At 39.3% G+C, this 20,586-nt stretch overlaps 1 protein-coding gene across 3 annotated transcripts in view; it reads right to left on the minus strand.

The window, feature by feature from the left end:
• KCNIP1 (potassium voltage-gated channel interacting protein 1) overlaps positions 1–20,586 on the minus strand; it is a 436,690-nt gene that overhangs the window by 56,125 nt on the left and 359,979 nt on the right. Inside the window, exon 1 of one of the 3 annotated variants that reach the window (XM_056349807.1) lies at positions 4,314–4,513. The exons of the other annotated variants lie outside the window; for them this stretch is intronic. Within the exon in view, the coding sequence (XP_056205782.1) occupies positions 4,314–4,422 (109 nt within the window). The 5' untranslated portion in view covers positions 4,423–4,513. Of the gene's footprint in view, positions 1–4,313; positions 4,514–20,586 lie in introns of those variants that run through there. 3 annotated transcript variants of the gene reach the window in all.

Below are 20,586 nucleotides of genomic sequence, written 5' to 3' on the forward strand. Positions count from 1 at the left end.
AGTGCAGGTGTTAGACCCTGATAGGTTTTTGTGTCCTCCTTGCTTGCTATTTGCTGTTGCTGTAGGTGCCCGTATGCTGTGGTTCTAAGTTCTGATTCTTCACATCCTGTTTACGTACCTGACAATTTGTGGCTGTCTTAAAGGTACACGGCTAAGTCTTTGAGGTCAACTAACTTATCTGCAGACCCGCTGCAGACCCCAACAATTACTTAAACCTAAACAGCACCTCACGAATCAAATTGATATCGGGTATGATTGATCTTTGGCTATGCTCAGCCCCAACACTTGAAGAGTACCACAGACAATAATAATACAGTCTGAAGTGACCAGTTACGAGATTATAAATCTCACCTCTTTGCAGTTACTTCAGGTCTGAACCTGGGCAGAGTTCTTGCTTCAGGATTCAGCTCATTTTTGTTTTGAGCTCAGCTGCTGACAAGTAAAGGCACTATAACAAACAAGCCTCTGGGTCTGAGGTCTGGATTACCTTAAAGGTTACTTGATTCAACAGTAAACGTCTATCTCCATCTCCTTTCTCCAAAAAACATCAGGCACTGATACACCACATGAAAACAGGTGCACTGAGAAAGACCTGAAAGCACTCATTCTAGTGAAGGTCCCGGGAACTGGCTTTAAGACCTCATCTCCATTAGTAATTATACTAAAATTATTTCTCTCAGTGGCAACTGAAATCTACCAGTTGGCAGTATATTTTTTACATACTGTTGAATTATGTAGACACATACAGCAAAAACCTCTGAAGCATCTGAGAGCTGATTTCTAGATTTATTCAATCAAGAAAAGTATTTGAGCACCTGCTTCTAAATCTTCTGTCATAAAGTAAGTGACTACAACTAAGGAAAGCAAGCTTTCCTGCAGTAAAAAGTTGTATCCTTGACAATACATTTCATGGTATATATTATTCTACTTATTTTCAGGGGTTTGTACCCTGCCACAGGTATTACTGAACCAGTCAGCCAACCATCTAGTCCAAAAGCACAATTCACATTTGCTCTGGATCCCTCTGATTTCAAGAAATAAGATTTACGAATTCTTCAAGGGTACTTAGAAGATGGATGGATATTCTGCAAAGAAGTTGAAGCCAAACTCACAAAACAAAATGAGAGTAAGTTCTGGCTGTACATTGATGAAGAAGTTTTTTTGGTCCCCAGTCATAAGTTAGTACAAGGTTTCATCAGGTATTTCCCCAAATAATACGTAGTACATATAATTGTTTGTGGATGTGTTGTTGCACTAAAAACCAATCTTCAACTCTTAGCCCACCCTTTTGGATGTGGTTGTGTAGCTCTTCGGAGCTGGGAGCTAACCTAATGAGACTGAAGCCGCTCTGTCAAAAAGTAGGATGGCAGCAAGGACAACCAACAAACATGAACCCCCAACAGACAGAACCTTGAGAAAAGCATAAAGCAGCAAGTCATCAATATTTCTACTTTATTAGGGTCACAAAACACGCCCCCCCCCCACATGCTTTGCAAAGCTTTTCTCTTTAGTTATGTAAATTTTGTCTCTTAGTTATATGTAGAGGCTACCATGCCCTGTTCTCCTCTCCCTCTTGGTTTTAAGCCAATGGGAACATTCTAATGAATAATTCAGAAAACATAAAACAGTGTAACTGGCAAAGGTCTGATCTTACTGGAGCTCTTATCTTTGCCGAGTTTTAGGGGGTCATTTCACATAGGCTTGCTCCACCAGCATCTCAGGTGGAACAGAAGAAATTAGGAAAAAAAAAATAAATTCCTATTGGTTTAACATTTTCTTTAAAAATGCTCAGCAGTTTTGGGTTGTGCTTGGAGATTAAAACTGCCACTAATGTCTCTGGTTTCAGTCATTTTCAGTCAAACACCTGAATGAACTAACAGCCAGAATGGGACTTCACCTCTGGAATGTGACTGAACACCCATTCATTCAGCTGCAGCAAATTATAAAACTTCACATTTTCAAATTACTGTCTATGCTATTTCCCTCTCTATAACTATTGCTTCCTATGTTAGACTAATGAAAAATCAGCACTCAGGTTTTGGGGTGGTTTTTTTTTTCTTTTCTTCCTTTAAGCAGGACAAAAGAATACTGTTTAAGCAAGCCTGGTCCATCTACAAGAGCCAGACTAATTCTAGTTCTAAGAAGGAATAAGAATATAGCCAATTTCAGAGTCTTATTTTAGTGTTATTTCACAGTTATGAGAAAGCACATGGAATAGCTATATGTTCATGAGGTTGTTTCTAGAGCATTAAAAGATGTTAGAAATATTTATGTTGCAATATAAGCACCCACTATACCTTTTGCCATCACTGCCACCTAGCACATCAAAGAAAACAGTTTAATGGCACCTTTAAAGACTTCCTAGTGATTGAAGTCTGCATTGCACCACATTAATGACGATCTGCATTACATTAATGTTACTATTTACACATATAAGAAATTCTTAGCACGAGTCAGAAGGGAAGAACAGACTCATACAATATAATGAGTACCAGATAAATATATCTTTGTCTCCAGGTGAACTATTTTGCAGCCAGAAAAAAAGGAATTCCAAGAAAAGTTATCCAAATCTGAAACAGTTTACAGTGTCATGCTCCTATGCACTGCCAAGTAATTCATCAGCAATCAGGAACTATGTGTATCAGTAACTGACAGTGCTCCTTTACAAAGAGTTACAAGAAAATCCTACACCCTTCTACACTTGTATGGGTTGAGTGATTATTAACTGATGACCACAAACAAAATGCAGCCGGAGCTGCTCAGTGAATACAAGGTGGGACTGTTTGCTCACTTTTGCTGATTTCATCTTTGAACAAACAATGTTCTCACCTGTCACGTACTTGACTTTGCTGGAGAAACACTGGGGAGACACTTCTGGGGAAAGCAATTGCTTTGAAAAGGGCAGAAACTGGAAGTACAGTAACTAAGTGTGGAAAGAAGGTATAAAAATGTTCTTGCAAGTTAAACAGGCAGCAATGAAACTGCCTCAGCATTAGATTTAACAGTTTATTTTTAAGGTGAGAACTTCTATTGCCATTATTTGAAATTAGCTGTCATTGTCAGAGATCTTAATTTATTTGTAATTATATAATTGAACTCCAGTGGCATTCCAGGAGTAAACTAAAAACTCCCATGATATTCATTTTGTAGTAAGGAATAGCAACATTCATGTAATGACTAATACATGCCAATTTACATCTTCTCTTAATCTAAATAAAATAACTCTTATTAAGGCCATTTCTCACATTTGTTCCTAATCCTGCAGGAGGATTTCCAAGTTTATGTGACAGCACTGATTTTACAGTAGCAAGGTTAAAATACCATCTGCTTTTCTTGTTTTTAACATTATCCAATAAAACATTTATATATTAAATATCCTCTACTTTTATTCAATCTTTCATCAGCCTTAGGTTTCTTGTATTTTAAAGATAATATCTGAACAAAGTAATGTAAGTGTTTATGCTAATATTTTATCATTGCTATTTCCTTTGCTAGATGACCTTGGCACAGTTAGTGATCGAAGCAAGAATATACTCAATGACTTGGAGGTCTCTTTGTTTTAAGAAAAGATACCTCATCTACTCCATCAAGAAGTTATTTTCTTTCAAAATTAAATGATACCTACATCGCTTTATGAATAGATAATATGATCCCAAATCTCCCTTAATTGTTAATATATATGTTTTACTCAGACAAGAAAACCTTTAAGAAAAAAAAAGTTCTTTACACTGATAAGATGAAGAGAGACTAAATCTTCCAGTTCAATAGGTGAAAACAGAAATATTTCTCCCTAGATTATTTTGCTTCTTGTTACTTTGCTGAAGTGTCTGGAATAACAAATACAGAGAAGTTTTCTTTTATTCACATTCATTCCATCATGTCTTTAATCTGGAAATGTCACAACAGAATTGTTTTAGATAGCCATATGAAATCATGCATCTAATTATCAGCTGTGCTTCCATTACCCCAAGGGACACTTTCTTTTTTCCAGGCTGGTACTAATTTCAAGAGAGAAAAAGAATTAACAATAAGAAAAAAATTCTTAATTTGTTAAATAATACATAAGGCAAAAAAGATAATCACAGCTTCAGATTCTCTCTAGCTATGGTACTATACCAAAAGCACACGAAAGCCCTCAATAAAGCATAATTCCCTCTTTGCAGCCTGTATGATTTTTAATCACAATATCGAGAATCAGTGCACTGACAGACAATGCTTTCCTTCCCACAGCCTGTCTGCTACCTACAGTGGCTTTACTGAAGCAAATTTAAACAAAACTAAACAGGAGCTGGAAAACTTGGAAGTTCTCTTACCATCTGACAAGTCAATTAGCCCGAGGTAGTGCAAAAGTTTCAGAGAGGAGCACACCACCACCACAATCCCTAAAGTCTGAAGTCCCTCCGACTCGCCTTTCGTCCACATCCTTTAAGGCACCACACAGATACCTACTGGTGTGCCTGCAAACAACTGGCAGACATCTAACGCTGAGAAATCCTCCGTTTGAAGCTTTTCTTCCTGCTGCTCAGCTAAGTGTACAGCACATTTCCCTCCCCCCCCTCATTCTCACACTGCCTCTGTTTCTCAACCTCTCCCCCTGTTTCTAGTTTTCCTCTTCCCCCCGCCCTTGCCTTTTTTTTTTTTTTAAACATACAAGGAATTTTTAACTATAATCTATGGTTTTATTTCGTTTCATTTCAGGGTAATTCTCTCAAGAGTTTACTCCGCCCCTGAACAACTTAGCACTGTGCTGCTAACCTCAGCAACCTCTCACACTTTTTTTTTTTAATATCTGTGACACCAATGTTTGCATTTGGGATTTTCTCCGTTATTCTGCCAATACAGATGCTTTTTGTCAATGCCGCTTCCACACGACATAACAGACTATACTATGGCACATTGTAGGGAAGGAAAGAAAAGGTCTTTCCCTTAATTCCTTCCTGGCTTCCCGCCATGTTCATAAACACACTTGACACATATATGTGTATTCCTGTATAGAGTCCAAGACCTGTGCAGCAATTTTGTTTGTAAGCAGTGGCTCCAAGCCCTGCTCCGCTGGATTAGCCACGGGACAGCAGTGGGGGCATTTTGCTGACATGTAATGCACACCCAGAGATCCGTGTGCACCGGCACTGGCCTGGAAGAGCCATCCTTTGCAGGCAGCTCAGACAGACAGAAGCACTTTGCACTTGCTCACCTTTGCAATATTTTATCAGGCTGCTGGCACAGGGTAGCACTGCAGGTTGCTCTCAAGTTCAGTCAATTATGTATTTCTCCATTATCACCACAGATGAGTAAACACTCAGCAGGTTGAGTGTTTTATCAGGATGGCAGATGCAAGATTGCAACACCAGTAAAAGCTGGATTTTTCAAGCGTGCTATTAGGGGAAGATGATGGTGTGTCCCATGTGGGATACTCAGGAAAACACAGCCAACACCTTTTATTTTACAGGACTCTGAGGCTCTCATTGTCCCCACACTCCCCCCCCCCCCCCTCCAGGCAAGCAGTAGCTCCCTTTCCCCACCGTCCCAAAAGAGCAAGGCAGGCCCTGCCAAACTGCTTCCATAACCTCTTCTGATACTGCCTCTGCCTTCAACTACTGTTGAACAATAACTTCAGGTGCAGAACCCTAAAGAGATTTTTGTATATCACATTAACTAAGTAGTACACTTGAATTGCTTAGAGATGCTCAAATTAAAGCCAGGTTGGAGGTGCAGAGTACTCATACATACTTGAGTGATCAAGTCAAGAAGTAATGAATACTTTAATTGAATTTGAGCTTTGTTTCTGTATGCAGGTGGCCAGGTAAGAGATCATACTCGCAAATACATTATTCATGAGAGTTCTCTGTCATTGGCAGCTAACTAGCCAAAGCTCAATGGCATGATACCAAAGCCACTTCTACAGATGAATACTTCAGACCAAACAAATTTTTTTCTTTTTTTTTTTTTGTACTCTGTAGTGTCTACCACATTAGGTTTTCATTGCCCTGGCTGTATGACTGACTATGTTGCCGCATTATGGTTCATATTTCCCAGATGTACACATTCAGCTTTAAAATTGTCAAGGAACTGAAATCACTGCACTGTCAAATTGCTCCCAGACAAGGAGAGGAGAATTTGGAGGAGAAACATGATAAACATACCTCAAAACATTTAGATAATTCCTTGGTTAATCACGTCCTGTTTCCATTAGAGAAACATTTCTACCACAAAAGAAACCCACAACCAAACAAAACCAAAACCACCACAAAACGCCCATCACATTAAGTTTGGCCAGGCACACTGACCACAAAAATAAACAGGTTCCTTCCTGTATATAGAAGAGATGTTTGACCGATTTACTGGCTGCCTGGTACACTTTGCACTGTTTCCTCAGACCCCTAAGTTAACGGATCTTAAAGAGCACACAGAACTAAAAAAGCCCATCTTACTCACCCACTCATTTCCAGGCATGTTATTTATTGCAGATACATCAGGTCACATAGCTTCTTCTGAACAATGCCTGAACCTTCTGAATCTACTAATTACCACAAAAAAGTAAAACTAAAAAATGATGACATAATAAGCAATGAAACTCAAAAAGCCTGGCTTTCTACAGGTATGCTTGGCAATTCTGCAGTTCTCCCACTGTGTCCCACCTCTGCATCTTCTAAAGCCCTGTAGCAGCACTGTAGCGAGAGGCATGGGGAAGGGCATGAAAACCTGCTAGTTCCATCATCTCTGTTACAACAATTTATGCCAAGTCTAACATTCCTGATATAAGCAAGCTGCAAAAGAACATTTGGTTTTGGACCCTAGAATTCTTGCTGCATGAAGACCTCATGCATGCCAGAAGCTCAGAATCCATTAGACAGTATATCTAACATTGTCAAAGCCAAAAGATTTTTGTGAGGTTGACTCAGTTTTTAAACAGACTTAGATGAAATGTCGAAGGATCATTTTTTCCACTCAGGACCTTCAGGTTGGTTTGGGATCATCTTGAAGCCAGCAGTTCTTCCTGAAGGCTGCTGCTTCCCCCTTATTTCCCCAAGCTTCCCGAAACAGCCATTAGCCACTGGGCTTATTCTTCACTTGCTTGTTACTGCCCCGAGAACCAGGATTCCTTACGTTAGTGTGACGTGACACCAACGCATCCCTAACTTTTTATGGAAACTGCTGCCAGTTGCCAGACAGGCAGAGCACCAGGTCCCTTCATCCATCCACCCATGTAGCTTGGAAGCTGCACACTGACCTATGTTATAGCATACAATTAATTAAAACAAATCCTCTTTCTGCTGCTGCTTAAATATTCAAATTTATCAGGAGTGGCTGACTAGAGCTGGCTATGAATGCCTTATGGGAGGCAAATCCTATGAATTCAAATACTCATCTGTTTTTTCCACTGTAAGAACTAATTTAAGTAAAAGATAGCATCTTTCTGCTAAAGCTTACCTCCCAGCTTGGCCCATTAGTTACAGCAACACTCATAATTTACTGTAGTATTGAGCTAATGAGAGAAATAGGTTCCAGGAATTAAACCAAAGAATGGCTACTTAGTTTAGTTCTCCAATAGAAATCTGCGAAGAAAGAGGACCAGCAGCTCTTAACAAGAGGCAGAAATATAAGTCAAGATTTTATTAGGTATTTTATTTGAGTCACTACTGGAGTAATGAGGGAAAACCCAAACCAAAGCCAAATAAATAGTGAGATTCAAAATTTTTTTGTTTTTACAGAATAAATATTCTACAGCGTAAAAAACATCTTTTGGATTGATGCTTCCCAAACATTCATAAGTCTGCTGCAAAATACATACTGTTGTCCTCAGAGAGGGGTAGCTCAAGGGACTAAATGATTTTAACTACATCCCATGTAAAATAAATAGCACAGAGTGCCTGGCTTTCTACCGTAGCCACTGAACAACAGATTTTGTAGAACAGCAACTGAAAGAGCAACTTGGTTACATACAGACCAGGTTAAGCTCACCAGCAGAGCAGCAAGGTCTTTTTGCCAAATACTAGAAAAGAGGAATGTAAAAATCCAAATGTTTAAAATACCAGATACTTGATAATCGAGATAAATGTTCTTGCTAATGCCCAGCATACATATCTCTCACATGCAGCAAAAGGGGTTGAATGCCTCAATTAACTGTGAAAAAGGTTTACGCTGGATATGCACAATGTGTGCCCTCTGGGAACATAAGTAGGAACTTTAAAAAGATCAATCAAAATAACATGTAATGAAAAGGATTTTCTGGTAATAAAAGAATTGCTATGATGAATCATATAAATGATTTATGTAATCTATAATCAGCTCTTATAATTGGCTCGGTGGAAAAATACATTGTATGAAGGTGCAAAAATCACAGCAAAATAAAAAAATAATATTCCCCACAGCAGAAGCTTCTCCCAGTGACCGAGCTATATGGAATACATCTATGCTTTCCTGAGGAGGAATTTTCTCCTCACTTTGTTTTAAAACAAATGCAGCATAACATGTTCTTATTGCCCACACCTTTAATAAAACCCCAGTAGTATTTTCTGATTAGCCTGGTATAAACCCCTAAATATTAAATTTTTGTCATTTTGATTGAATATTCCTTTGCTCTTGTGTTATGATGGAGAATAAACAGGAACATCTGATTGATTCTTCTTGTACAGTTCATTATTTCAAATATCTCTGTTTATAGATCTTCTGATGCTCAGCAATCCTTAACAGTCTTTTCACATGGCTATTGTCCATAAATCTATTTTCATTGTAGATCTCTGATGCCCTTCCACTTCTGCTGTATTTTAGAAACAGCATAATGAGATAGTTTACAGTATTGCAGGTGGCTATAATGTCAAAAGTATGAAATTACTATTTCATACATACTTATCCAATATGATTTCTTTTGTACATGTGTAAAGTTAGTGGGTTTTATTGCTGTTTTAAGATAAACCAAGATGAGAACTAGGACATTCTCATGAGTGACTTTAATGCACCCAGTCCCAAGCAACAATATGAACTGCTTAACTTGCAGCTTTTTATTAGCTTGCCTTAGTCAACAGTCATTCATCTACTCCGTTCACCATGATTAAGCCCCTTTGGTGTTTCTCAGATTTCTCTGGATCTGACTAGCCCCAAGTAATTTGTGCCATCTGGAGAATGTGTGAAGAGAATATAATCGATTGATAATTGCTGACTACAATTTCAAAAAACCTAGCAAATTTGATATTTAAGTAATTGATGATTTAGGGCCCCCATCTAAAGTACAAGCAATCTTCAGTTAAACTTAACAGTCATCCAGTGACAACGAGCTCAGGTCTTTTTCCAGTTGCACCGCAATTCCACCCTGACCCCTCTGCCTGCAAATTAATTTGGCTTCATATCACACTTATGTTTCCCAGCAGTTACCCACCTGCTAGGAGTGTTTTTGAAGGTCCTGGCTAATTACTAGTTATTATTTTTTTCACTAGAGATACATTCTGTATAATGATAGGTGAACCACAAATGTCCCATTAGTTGGTTTGGCTAATACAGAAATGTGGATGCTTTTCTATTAGTGCTGCCCAGGGAGCTAGGAGTAAGGAGCTCAGTTCCTCAGTCTGCCATTTCCTCACAGTGTGAGTGCAGGGAAGTAACCGGCAGATGAACCCTTGTCCTGGCATGATATAAATTGTTCTGCTGTAACAACACCAGCTATAATTCCATCAAAATTTTCCCCTTAGTTCAATTCTTCTGATTCATGTGAAAGAGCTACCGTCTTTATTCTATCAGTGCCTCCCAGCTTTCTGGCAGTAGTAGGATGTTGTTGGGTCTAAAGATCCATGGACAATTTATGCAGAGAAGCAGGAGGACCCCACACATTTTTCCCCTTAAGAGGACTGTCTTGAGCTAGTTGAGCTAGCGATTCCCAGCCTTTTGTGAGCTTATTACACAATTCACATCAACTTTGAAAAAACGCAGGAATATCTTTGAAAGACTCCAGAATTCCAGTACATTGTTACTGATTTTTTGCATGCCAGCTGGAGGTACAGAGAAGCACATCCTACCTTGAAGTTACTACAAAGTGCTGCATGGAAGACTTTGCTTTGCGCTGGACCACACGATGACAAAAGCGGGTAAGTGTTAATGATGCACATGCAGATCAAAGTTTAAGCAAGCCTCCCATCAAGCTACAAATTGTAGTAAAGACTACCAGCAACTAACGAAGAAAAAAAGGTAACCCTGAAGACTAACTTGAACCATACTCTACATGCACACTATCTGAAATTGGATAGTATACAACTGAGGCAATATATAATTAATGAAAGGGTAATGAGAACCTCTCCCAACCACTAGATATTATTGACAGGAATTCAGACAGACTCAATTGCACTTTTTCCTTCTATTTAACTGGTTTTCACCCCTTTCTCTAGATTTTTATTTGTAAACCAACATGGTTGCACAAACCAGAGTGGCAAAACCAAACCCAGCAGCCTTCTCTAAGATCACAGATCACTATCAGACTTGCAGAATTGCTACAGCTGCTCTCAGGACTTCCCCAAAGTTCTGTAGCACCAAACTTGCTGTCTTTTCTGTGCTGTTGTTTAGGCTGGATGGACTTGTAGCAACTGCCTAATAACCTCAGCTGCACTAAAGAGAAGATAGGAAAAGGCTGCAAGACTTCTCATTCTCCTACTTTTTAAACAGACAAAGTTGAGGAGGACACATGCTGTGAGGAAAAGAAGAATAGGGGAGAGAGTGAAAACTTGAAATACCCTCTTGTGTTGTTTCTTCTTTTAAGTCTGACATAAGGGACACTGAATAAGGGGATGGATGTAGCGTGAAGAACGGATCAGGGAGGCACTGGGATGGGGCTATGTACAACCTGAAACTGCGCACAAAGTTATAAAACCTGATGTTTCAGTTATACTAGAGGTTCATTTCCCCAAACAGGGAATGCCACTGCACCAGTCCATGCAGTCAGCATGTGCTGAGTCCCCCATCCAGCTGAGCATTTCCCCTGGAACCTGTACTCAGAGGTGAGCACTCTCCTCAAACACACCTAACATGGTAGTAAAGAGCAGTTAAAAAATGATATTAAAAATCACAATTGCCAGAAGACAGATGTGCTTTGCAAGTGAGATTTTCCTGCCTACTGGATTTCTGCCCCAAGTAAGTGGAGACGTGACCTCTCCCTTGTGATGATAGCTGCTTCCAGAAGCTGGAAGTAAAGAGGCATAAAGCTAAAAGCCTCTGCTGCTAAGTGGGGCCGCAGTGATTTTCTCATCACAGGTGGATTTTCCTCCATATTACATATTTCCCACAGGCACTGGCTTGTCACAGCTTCATTCCCAGTTTTAATAAAAATGATAATTAACAATGCAGAACCTCTGCTCCGTGACTTTTTTTCCTAGTGGGCTTTGTTTTTCTAGATTCATATTGAGTTATTTATATGGGAATGACAATGAACAGGTAGATTCCCCCCCCTCCAGAGACTTAGAAGATCATAAGTTCACATCACAAGACTGATGCAGGGTGAATCACAGCTTAAAAACAAAATTAAACTTGTTTAACACCAATCATACTCTGTTATTTGGCATAACTGCTTTTATCATTTACAGTTTCTACAGTGTTCCAATGCATGTCAACTTGCTGATAACTGCTAAGATGCTCCTTCTGACCAGCTTTTTCGCTTATTCCAACTGTATTGATAAAGGAAAAACCCCTAAGAAATAAAACCAATGAAACTATCCAGTATCGTATACGCTTCACTACTTACTCATACATCTCTCCCTGATGGATATTCTCTTGCCATCAGTCGCAGCATGAGCATAGACAGCTGGTTACTGAGGATTTTCACCAAAACCATGTGAATCTACTGGTGTCTCCAGGCACTTCATAATTTTACAGAAGTGTTAGTTGGAAGGAATAGCAGATATCGCCTATATCCCAGCCTACTGCCCAGAGAAAGAGCTGCTTCCCTGAAAACAGCTAGTCGAGACTTTAAGACCTCCAAGGATAGTAATCCCACTGGTGCTCCGAGACAGTTGCTCACTCCAGTGCCACATTACTCTTAGGGAAGAGGTTTCTCCTAATGTTCAATCTAAACCTCTAAGGCTGCCACTTATTGCTGCTGCCTCTTCTGTTATAAGAATGCATATCTTTCCACAGTGTGTGCATAGGGTCACCTGTAAGCCACAAGCCTTTGCCCAAGCTGTCCAGCCTTTGCCCATGGGGAAAACCCACACAGGTTGCTCTTTGCAAGGCAGCATTTCAAGTCAATGCATTTGACTCTGTTCTTTTGAAAAAGCCCTTGAGCATGGACCATGCCATTTTGCTGCAGTCTGTTCTGCTCCATTGCTACCATCCAAAACCTTTTAATTATACCAATATTAAAGGAATATTAGAACTATGCTCTTATTTTTCCATAAGAATTATGTGAAACATTGCTCAGTTAAGATCACACCTTATATCTTTGTTAGTTACAACATACACATTACAGACTTAAGCACTGAAAGACACTCCACTTAAGGGATATTGTGCCTTTGCTTGTTACATTAAACCATGTTCTCTCAATGCTTTTCTTGATTTCTTTCTTTTAAGTGGCCTCAGACACTTAATATATGCACACGGTTTTCTAAATAACTCTAAATTTCTTACTGACCTGTTGTATAAGGAAATACCTAAACATTCTTGTTGACTCTTTACTGGTGTCTCATCTTCATTGTACCATCTATGCATTACTTGCGCTTAAGTTTTTATTTTATCATCTGTAGTTTGTATTCCTGTTCTACCCCCAGCTTGAAAGATTTAATTAGTTATTTGCATAATTATTCTGCAAAAGATAGCGCCACAAAAAATAAGGTTACTATTAGGAAATACTATTAATAAATTCATGAAGGAATAATGAAACTGTACAAAACTAACCATATTTTAGATACATCACAGTGAATTATGAAATAGTACCATATAACTATTTTAGAGACATCATAGTCTCAAACGAAACCATCCTGAAAACGTTTGGAAACCTGGGCCAAGTAGTAAAAAACTCTCAGCAATTAATACTTGACAATAAAACAGAAACCAAGAACAAAAAGGTTCAATTCATAAAACAAAAGTCTGAAGTTAAATTGTCTAAAGAAGCAATATCAAGTTTATAAAGTATAACGCAGACAAAAAGAGTGGTTTATGCTGTAGTTCTAAATACACAGGAAATAGGAGAACCTTCAGAGGGTGCTCTAGGAAGGGGGATGTCTGCTTCTGCCAGCACCACTCCAACTATTAGATGAGGGACAGCAGTTTCATGTAGCTTGCACTCAGCATAGAGGTCAGCTCTCTGAAGTTTACCAGACTCCCTCTGATTTATGAATTATGGTTTAACTGCTCTTCTAGTGGCACCACGATTTAAATTCTGCTTCTCAGCACAGCACAGATAGGCTGACATTCATGGAAACATTGATGTCTAACTAGCAAAGCACTTGAAGAGCTGCAATACAGGTGCGCATGACAGAAACTATACTTAGGATGTTAAAGTTACTAGTAGCCTGAAATAATCAACCACCACCAAACCTCTTTCCTTATGTGTACCTAAAAATATTCCATTACCAAGCAAGCTGGACACTAGTGATGGAGCCAGTACGCCACTCACTCCCACATGGCTGCTACCATTTACACAGCAGAGGAGAACAAAAGGAAAACAATATGGCAACATGTACTCTCTGTACAGAGGAATGAGAGGACAAGGGAAAGAGAATCAACCTCACAGATAACCCCTTTAAGAAAACCAGGAAAAAAAAGTGCTGAAAGTACATCAAAAAATATGAGCTGCATGGAAAAAAGCAGCAAGGAAAACTAAGGTGCCAAGGGTTTTCTGCAAACAGATTTACATTCAGAATTGAAGATTAAATTCAAGGGCAAAATCAAACTGAAAGAGATTTATGACTATAATGCACATCTGGGAAAGGGCAGCACAGGTAAAAGAATGATATGTACAGAGCACATCCAAGGTCTGTAAATATTCATATTTAGGGTACACTATGTATCATACACACTTCAGCAGTTAGAATACTCGCCCAATAATCCACAACCCTCTTGAATAACTAATGATATATATTACAGGTGCTTTCCATGGTTGAGGATGATATCTGACTTTCTTCAAAGTCCTCAACACATACAACTCAAAGCTTCACTTTTTTCCAAGAAAGCATAAGACACTTGAGAGCCAGCTTTTGATAAAATAAACATTCATCTGCATGAGCGTTTGTCGGATCTTACTGCAGAGGCACTTAGCCTCTGAAGCAATACAGCTGCACATCTCTTGGGCTAATCCCGGTGTCAAACAGGACAAAACCAGGGTCCTGTAAAAAGGGACCCAGTTCAGCACATTTTAGAAGCGCTGGACCTTGGGACTGGATGGTTTCTTCCAATGTCTGCAGAAGAATGGCAATTACATAGACTCCTACCACAGGGCTCCCCAGGGACAGGTACTATACTGTATCACAATACTAACGTTTGTGCTGTAAACCAAACTTTCTGATGTGTGTGTCTATATACATATAAAAACTCATCACGTGTTCATTTACATATGTAATTTGTATTATGCCATCTCTTAATAAAAATCAAATACACAGCATGCAGGTATGAAGATGAAAGGTCAAATCCCTTTGCAAATTGTGCTGGTCCAGTTCCAGTGTCAATCCAAAATTTGGTCAGTTCAAGCACAGGAAGATATTTCCTCCTCAGAACATATATCCAAACAGCTCTTTAAGGAAAAGTTGATTAAATATGTCCATGTCAATTAACTAGATATTTTCATGATGGACACTAGATATTTTCATTGGAGGTTTTAACAACACTGTCTCTACTTAGAGAGTCCTGTCAATTTGCTTATTGGAACACATTCTTATTGATGGAAAAGAGTACAATAAAGGATACTACTTTCCCCCTCCCTCCTTCCAATTTAATTAAGCTGCAGCTTATTAATTGCAAGGTACATTCTTGTGAAAAAAGTGCAATGCTTAATTGCCGTTATTAAACTAAATATCAATTTGGATACATCAGTGAATGCTTTGCTGCTGCTCAAATATATCATAGCTCAGGCCTGGAGGGCAATACTCTTAGATGACATGAAAGGGTAATTCAGTTGTTGGTACTTATTCTGTTCAGAGCTCTTTCAGGCAAAGAACAAACCCAAGATCTAGCAATGATGCTGAATTATATCCGGAGGTATTGGAGATGGTAGTTTAGTTAATCTAAACCACAAAACATTTTTCAGTATGTTTAAAAATCCTTGGCTGAAGCTTTCTCTATCCTTAAGCATTTTACATTCACAGTGACTAGCTAATTATGATTAACTCTTTTGTTAATCATCAGGAAACCATGCGCTACAATAAACTTGTTTTCATGCAAGATTTATCGTCCAGTTACAGCTTAAACATTTTGAACAAAAGTATTGGTATGAATTTTAGAGATACATCCCTGCCATTTCCAGAAAGAAGAAAGATGGCACAACATCCAAGCACTTAACACTTTCAATAAGGAAGTAGTGAGCAGTATCCCATTTCCAGCTGGCCTTGAAAATTGAAGGATGCTTCTCTGTAGAAGAAAAGCATGCAGGAAAAAATTTGGGAAATGAAGGAAGGTAGAAATTCTTTCAGTTTTGGCAGATCATGAAATCATTCCACCAGTTTAAGCTTCTTAGAACTATAGTACTTTGGTGATATAAATTCAACCATTTAAGCAACTATATAAAGATCTAGTTTGCATGAGGAAAGCTGAATGATCTATGCTGAGAAAACACCCGATCTTCTGCCCTCCATTCCCAGAGTTTTGTGTGATATCAGTTACCACAAAGGCAGCCTTTACAGACTGTTCATTGCCTACAGTTGGAAGTGGAACAGAGGCTCAGCCGGCACAATTAGCATCTTTCTGCATAGTTTTGCCATTTCAGCTCTATGGTCTACTTAAAAGGAGGATTGGTTTTAGATTAAAAAAACAGATATGTGCATCTGTATCTTAGGGCACTATAGAAAAACCCATGCATGTCGATTACGTTTTTTGGGAAGAAATACATAAATATATTTGTGAATACGTGAAGCTTTGTAAGCCTGAAATCCGCAATATTCTCAAATCAGCCAGTTCCAAAAAGGGCACTAATACCAATTCAGTTGCTAGCTCCAGCATCATCAAAACAAGAAAAAGGAAAACCCTTTGATTTCACACCTATGCACATAGGCAAAATGGCATGGATTCTGCTACATAATTGATCTAAGCAGGAAGGAATTTTCTAGGGTCTAATTTGTTGCTCTGATTGCAAAGCTACAATCTTTTGTGCTAACATGCAAAAAAAAATTGATTCCTATGTATTTCTCCTGAATACCAAGTAGGTAGTCTCTAGCTGTTCTGATATAAGCACCAGCAAGCATTAATACACAGGTTTCTTCAGACCAGAGTATAAACTGTTTTCCAGTGGGATAGATATGTATCTTCCTGAACAACAGAAGAGTGCCTGGAGAGCCAGTTAAGAGAGAAATAGCATCTTCTCAAATAACATCATCTCAAATCTACTAAAAATTTCACTGTTACAACTCTAGAAAGAGAAGGTGAAGTTAGCATATTTATTAAATACATTCAGTTCATTTTATGCAGTAATTGTGCTCGGAGGGGGCATTAGGCAGCACATAGACTTGGAAATACCATACAACAGCCTTAAACTTTAAGTGTCAGCCGAGGATTCTGGTTATCACTTGTTTATAGTGATGTTAACTGCACAGGCACTCAATAAACTTTAATGGCACAATGTCATTTCAGACTTTGCTTTGGTCTCTGCTACAACTTCAAAGCACAGGGACAGGGCAACTAACTGTGCCACAAGAGCTGAACCAACAAGTCTTAAATGTGGGCTTTAGTTAAGAGGAAACCTGCCACACACAGGTGAAGGACCATGCTTCAGATCTGAGCTTGAGCCTTCACAGCAGAAATTTCTTCAATCTCTCTCTCTCTCAATCCCCCTTGGTGGGCTGAAAGAAAAGGATTGATTCCCACATGCATAGCCAGGCAGCAGCAGAGCAAGATAAAGTCTTCATGCTTCATATCATACACAAATGAATCACCAGGGCACCACACTTCGTGGGAGCTGGCTGCATATACACCAGAACAGGCAATATGACCTGCATGAACGTGAAGCCCTTTTCTGCATACCCATATTATGCCTGACTATCTATAAAACACTTACTATACTAGTGGTTTGGCTTTGGGGGCAGTGCTCTATCACCTTCATTTTTCTCTTGGGCACATCTAAGTCAACGCCACTTTGATGCTGAAATTGACATTTTCTCCTTGACGTTCAGTCTTGGTGACTGAAATGTTTTTCTGAGTCACTGCCATTATGGTCCTCCTTAGTTACTGCTAGGTTATTGCTCACGTAAGTGTTACTAATGGTGTGAAGCAATAACTAGTAAGTGGTCAGTGTCGGCCCTTGCTTGTTCCTAACAGGCAACAGAGTCACAAAAAGTGAGAAAAGATGGATGTTAGTCTGAAACTTCAGAGACCTGGTTGCTCTGCTGGTCAGAAGCTGTGAAACCACGGCCAGGTCACAGACACCAGGGTGCCCCCGTGTGTTTAGGGGCCCAGGAAGGAGGCGCACCCCCACCCTGAGCTCTGTGCTTTGCTTCCCCTTTTACAAGTGAATGAATGGCACTGCCTCAGAGACCTCTAATGGGATAAATATACTAAGCGCTGTGAAACACTAGGAAGTTACACTATAACAGCATTTAGAGAGCCTTAAAGCAGGCAATACCTGGGTAAAGGTCAATGTGAAGCATACGATACAACAAACCAAAGCGATGAAACATCCATTGGTATCAACGTAGGCCTTCACCACAGAGAATAACTATGTGTCACAAAATCTTAATAATCTCCTTATATGAATTTAAGCATTTCAGAGCTTGGCAAGTCACTGCTGATGTCCTCACAAGCAGCCAAGGACACTTGTCTTTCAGGAAGTCATTTGGTATAAGACTAGATCCCTGCCCCAGGTGTCTCACTTGCATCATTTTGAATGAAGTTTCTTGAAAAATAGTTCTGCCCTGCTCTACCAACAGGTAGGAAATAGATATTTTCAGTTCACTCAGTTTCAGAGACTGCCCAAACCAGAGTCCAGCTGCTGGGCATGTTGTGACATGGGTTTGCTGTGACTTTAGGGGAGGCACAGACCAACATTTCCATTTTAATAAAGAAGTCAGTTACAAAGATGCCATTGGGGGAAGGTAACTCCAGCAATTGGGAATTAACAGGTTCCTGTAATTAGCCAGTTATCTTGAATCTAATTCATTAAGAAGCTGTATGTTCTCATTTCCTTTATTTCTCCTCCTGGCCTCTGCTCTCTAGCTAATTCTAGCTGCAGAAAAAGGTGGGAAAGGTAAGAACCAGCAAGAAACATCTCGTTCAACTACTATACAGTCTCCAAGCACATTCTGAAGCCGACCCACACCACACTGTCATCCCCACTCCAAGGAAAGCTGGAGGGACTCGGCAGTTGGCAGGTTTGCCCAGAGCCAGCTGCTATTACACAAATATAGATAATTTTAAGTAGTAGTCTGAACAATTTCGAACTACTGATGAACTGGCCCAGATTAAGACAACACCTGACAGCACAGACTTCTGTGCAGGGTAACTCTTGTGTATCAAAACATTCTGGATGCACAATCTAAAGGTGTCTTAAAAAGCTTCTCCAAGACCCTGCCCACGCCATACACACTCAATACTTAGCAAAAATCAGCAAAGACAAAGGTACAGGAAACCTTAAGTCACACCTTTCTATATCTGCTTATTGCTGTACCCAAACTCTAATATTAAAGCCTGATGTTTTTAAAGAGCATACAGAGAGCAGCACTTCAGCTCTGCCTGAAAACCAGTGATGGAGAGGGAGTGCTGGATCCCTTTCACAGCAATTTTTTTCATAAGTTATCAGCTCGGCTCTCTGCCTCCTTTCTTTCTTAGCATTAAAAGAAAACCACAAAATTCTGGGTCTGCTTTCATTTCTTCTTAGAAATCAAGCCACAAAATCTGTCTTAGCCTCTATCTGTTAACTAGGAAGACACTGACTGGCTGTAATCTGAACAGGCACTGCAATTCTGCCTCCTTTCAGTACAGGATTATTTCTTGAGAAGCAAGGCTAACACAAAGATCTCCATTTCCTGGCTATAATGAAATGGAAATAAGTTTTGAGAACCTCCTGTTTGTACTAAGTCTGTGGATATTTTACTCCGATTCAGGATGATATGGTTTGTAGATAATGTTATTTAAAAATACTTAAAATTTATATAGTGCATAAAAATTTAGCAATTCACTAAGAAACAGGAGAAAATAGGCCGCACAACCTATGAAAGAAAATAGCTGCGAAAAAACCCTACCAAAACTAAGGAAAATTCTTATAGGTAGAAATTCCTCTTAAGTAAATACTAATCAGGAGGTAATTACTGCTACTATTACAGAGCTTTCACCTATAGTTTTGGAATATTTAACAAAGAAAACCCTAATAAGAAAATTGAGAGAGCAAGAGAATATTTCCTAGAGCCCTGATGGGAAGCCAGGGCCAGAGGACAGGTTTCCTCAGTTTCAAGGCAGGTTAGTTTGGTGCACTGCCTTCTTCCTGCTGTCTTACTTGAACACCTTAATTCAAATTATTCAGGCTCAGGCTTGTATACAACTTTGCCTTCATTTTTTTCACTCCTAATCTTAATGCCATTTACAATTACTTGATCAGTATTTTTCTTTTGTTCAAAACCACTGATTTGAAAACTTGACTGTTCCTTGGCTGCTGTTGAACAGTCTTACCCTTTAGAAAGTTTCAAAACAAAAGAGAGGATACACAGAGAGAGAGAAAAAAAAAGACTACAAAAGACAGGAAGAAATAATGAAAACTGAATGATAAATCAAGACTAAAAAGAAGAGAAACATCAGATAAAAGCCAGTTTATCCATGCCATACATATCAGCCAGACTTATGCCAATTACTCTTCTAACCCTAAACAGAGATGTCTGCTTTTGTTACCAGAAATGCGTCAATTTACTGAGCCAAGCTTGAGGGAGAATGCACACCAGGAGTCAGAGAAAAAAATTAAGAATAGGAAGGTAGCCTACCATAGCCTTAATAAGCAGCTCAAAACCAGGGACAGCTCTAAAGCATTTATGTACATCCAAATGCTTCTGGAGGTACAAGGAGTACAGCCTAGTATCAGGTACTCACTGTTTAAATCTGCAGTTACCCAACCAGCCTATTCTGTTACCCCTGCAGATGATACCGCGCATAGACAAAGACAAAGCAGAGGTCAGCAGCAGGTTCTTCCAGCAGGATTTCGTTTCAAGGAGTAACTTCATAAACCATTTGAAATTCTGCTGAACAACAATCACTACTGGACTCAAACCTGAGCAAGGCACAGGCAGACTACAGCTCATTAAAACTTACAGGGCGGTTCGGGGCCCTTTGCTTTTACTCAAGCCAATACCCATGAAGCGATTCTGACTTTGTAGGAAGAAAAAAAAAAAATGACAGTCATGGGGGAAAAAGCAAACAACCAACAACAAACCCCACAGAAGCACTAAGGCTGTAGACCATACAAAGGGAAATAAATGCTGAAGGAGA

Source organism: Falco biarmicus, chromosome 8 (assembly GCF_023638135.1).
Source record: "Falco biarmicus isolate bFalBia1 chromosome 8, bFalBia1.pri, whole genome shotgun sequence".
NCBI lineage: Eukaryota > Metazoa > Chordata > Aves > Falconiformes > Falconidae > Falco > Falco biarmicus.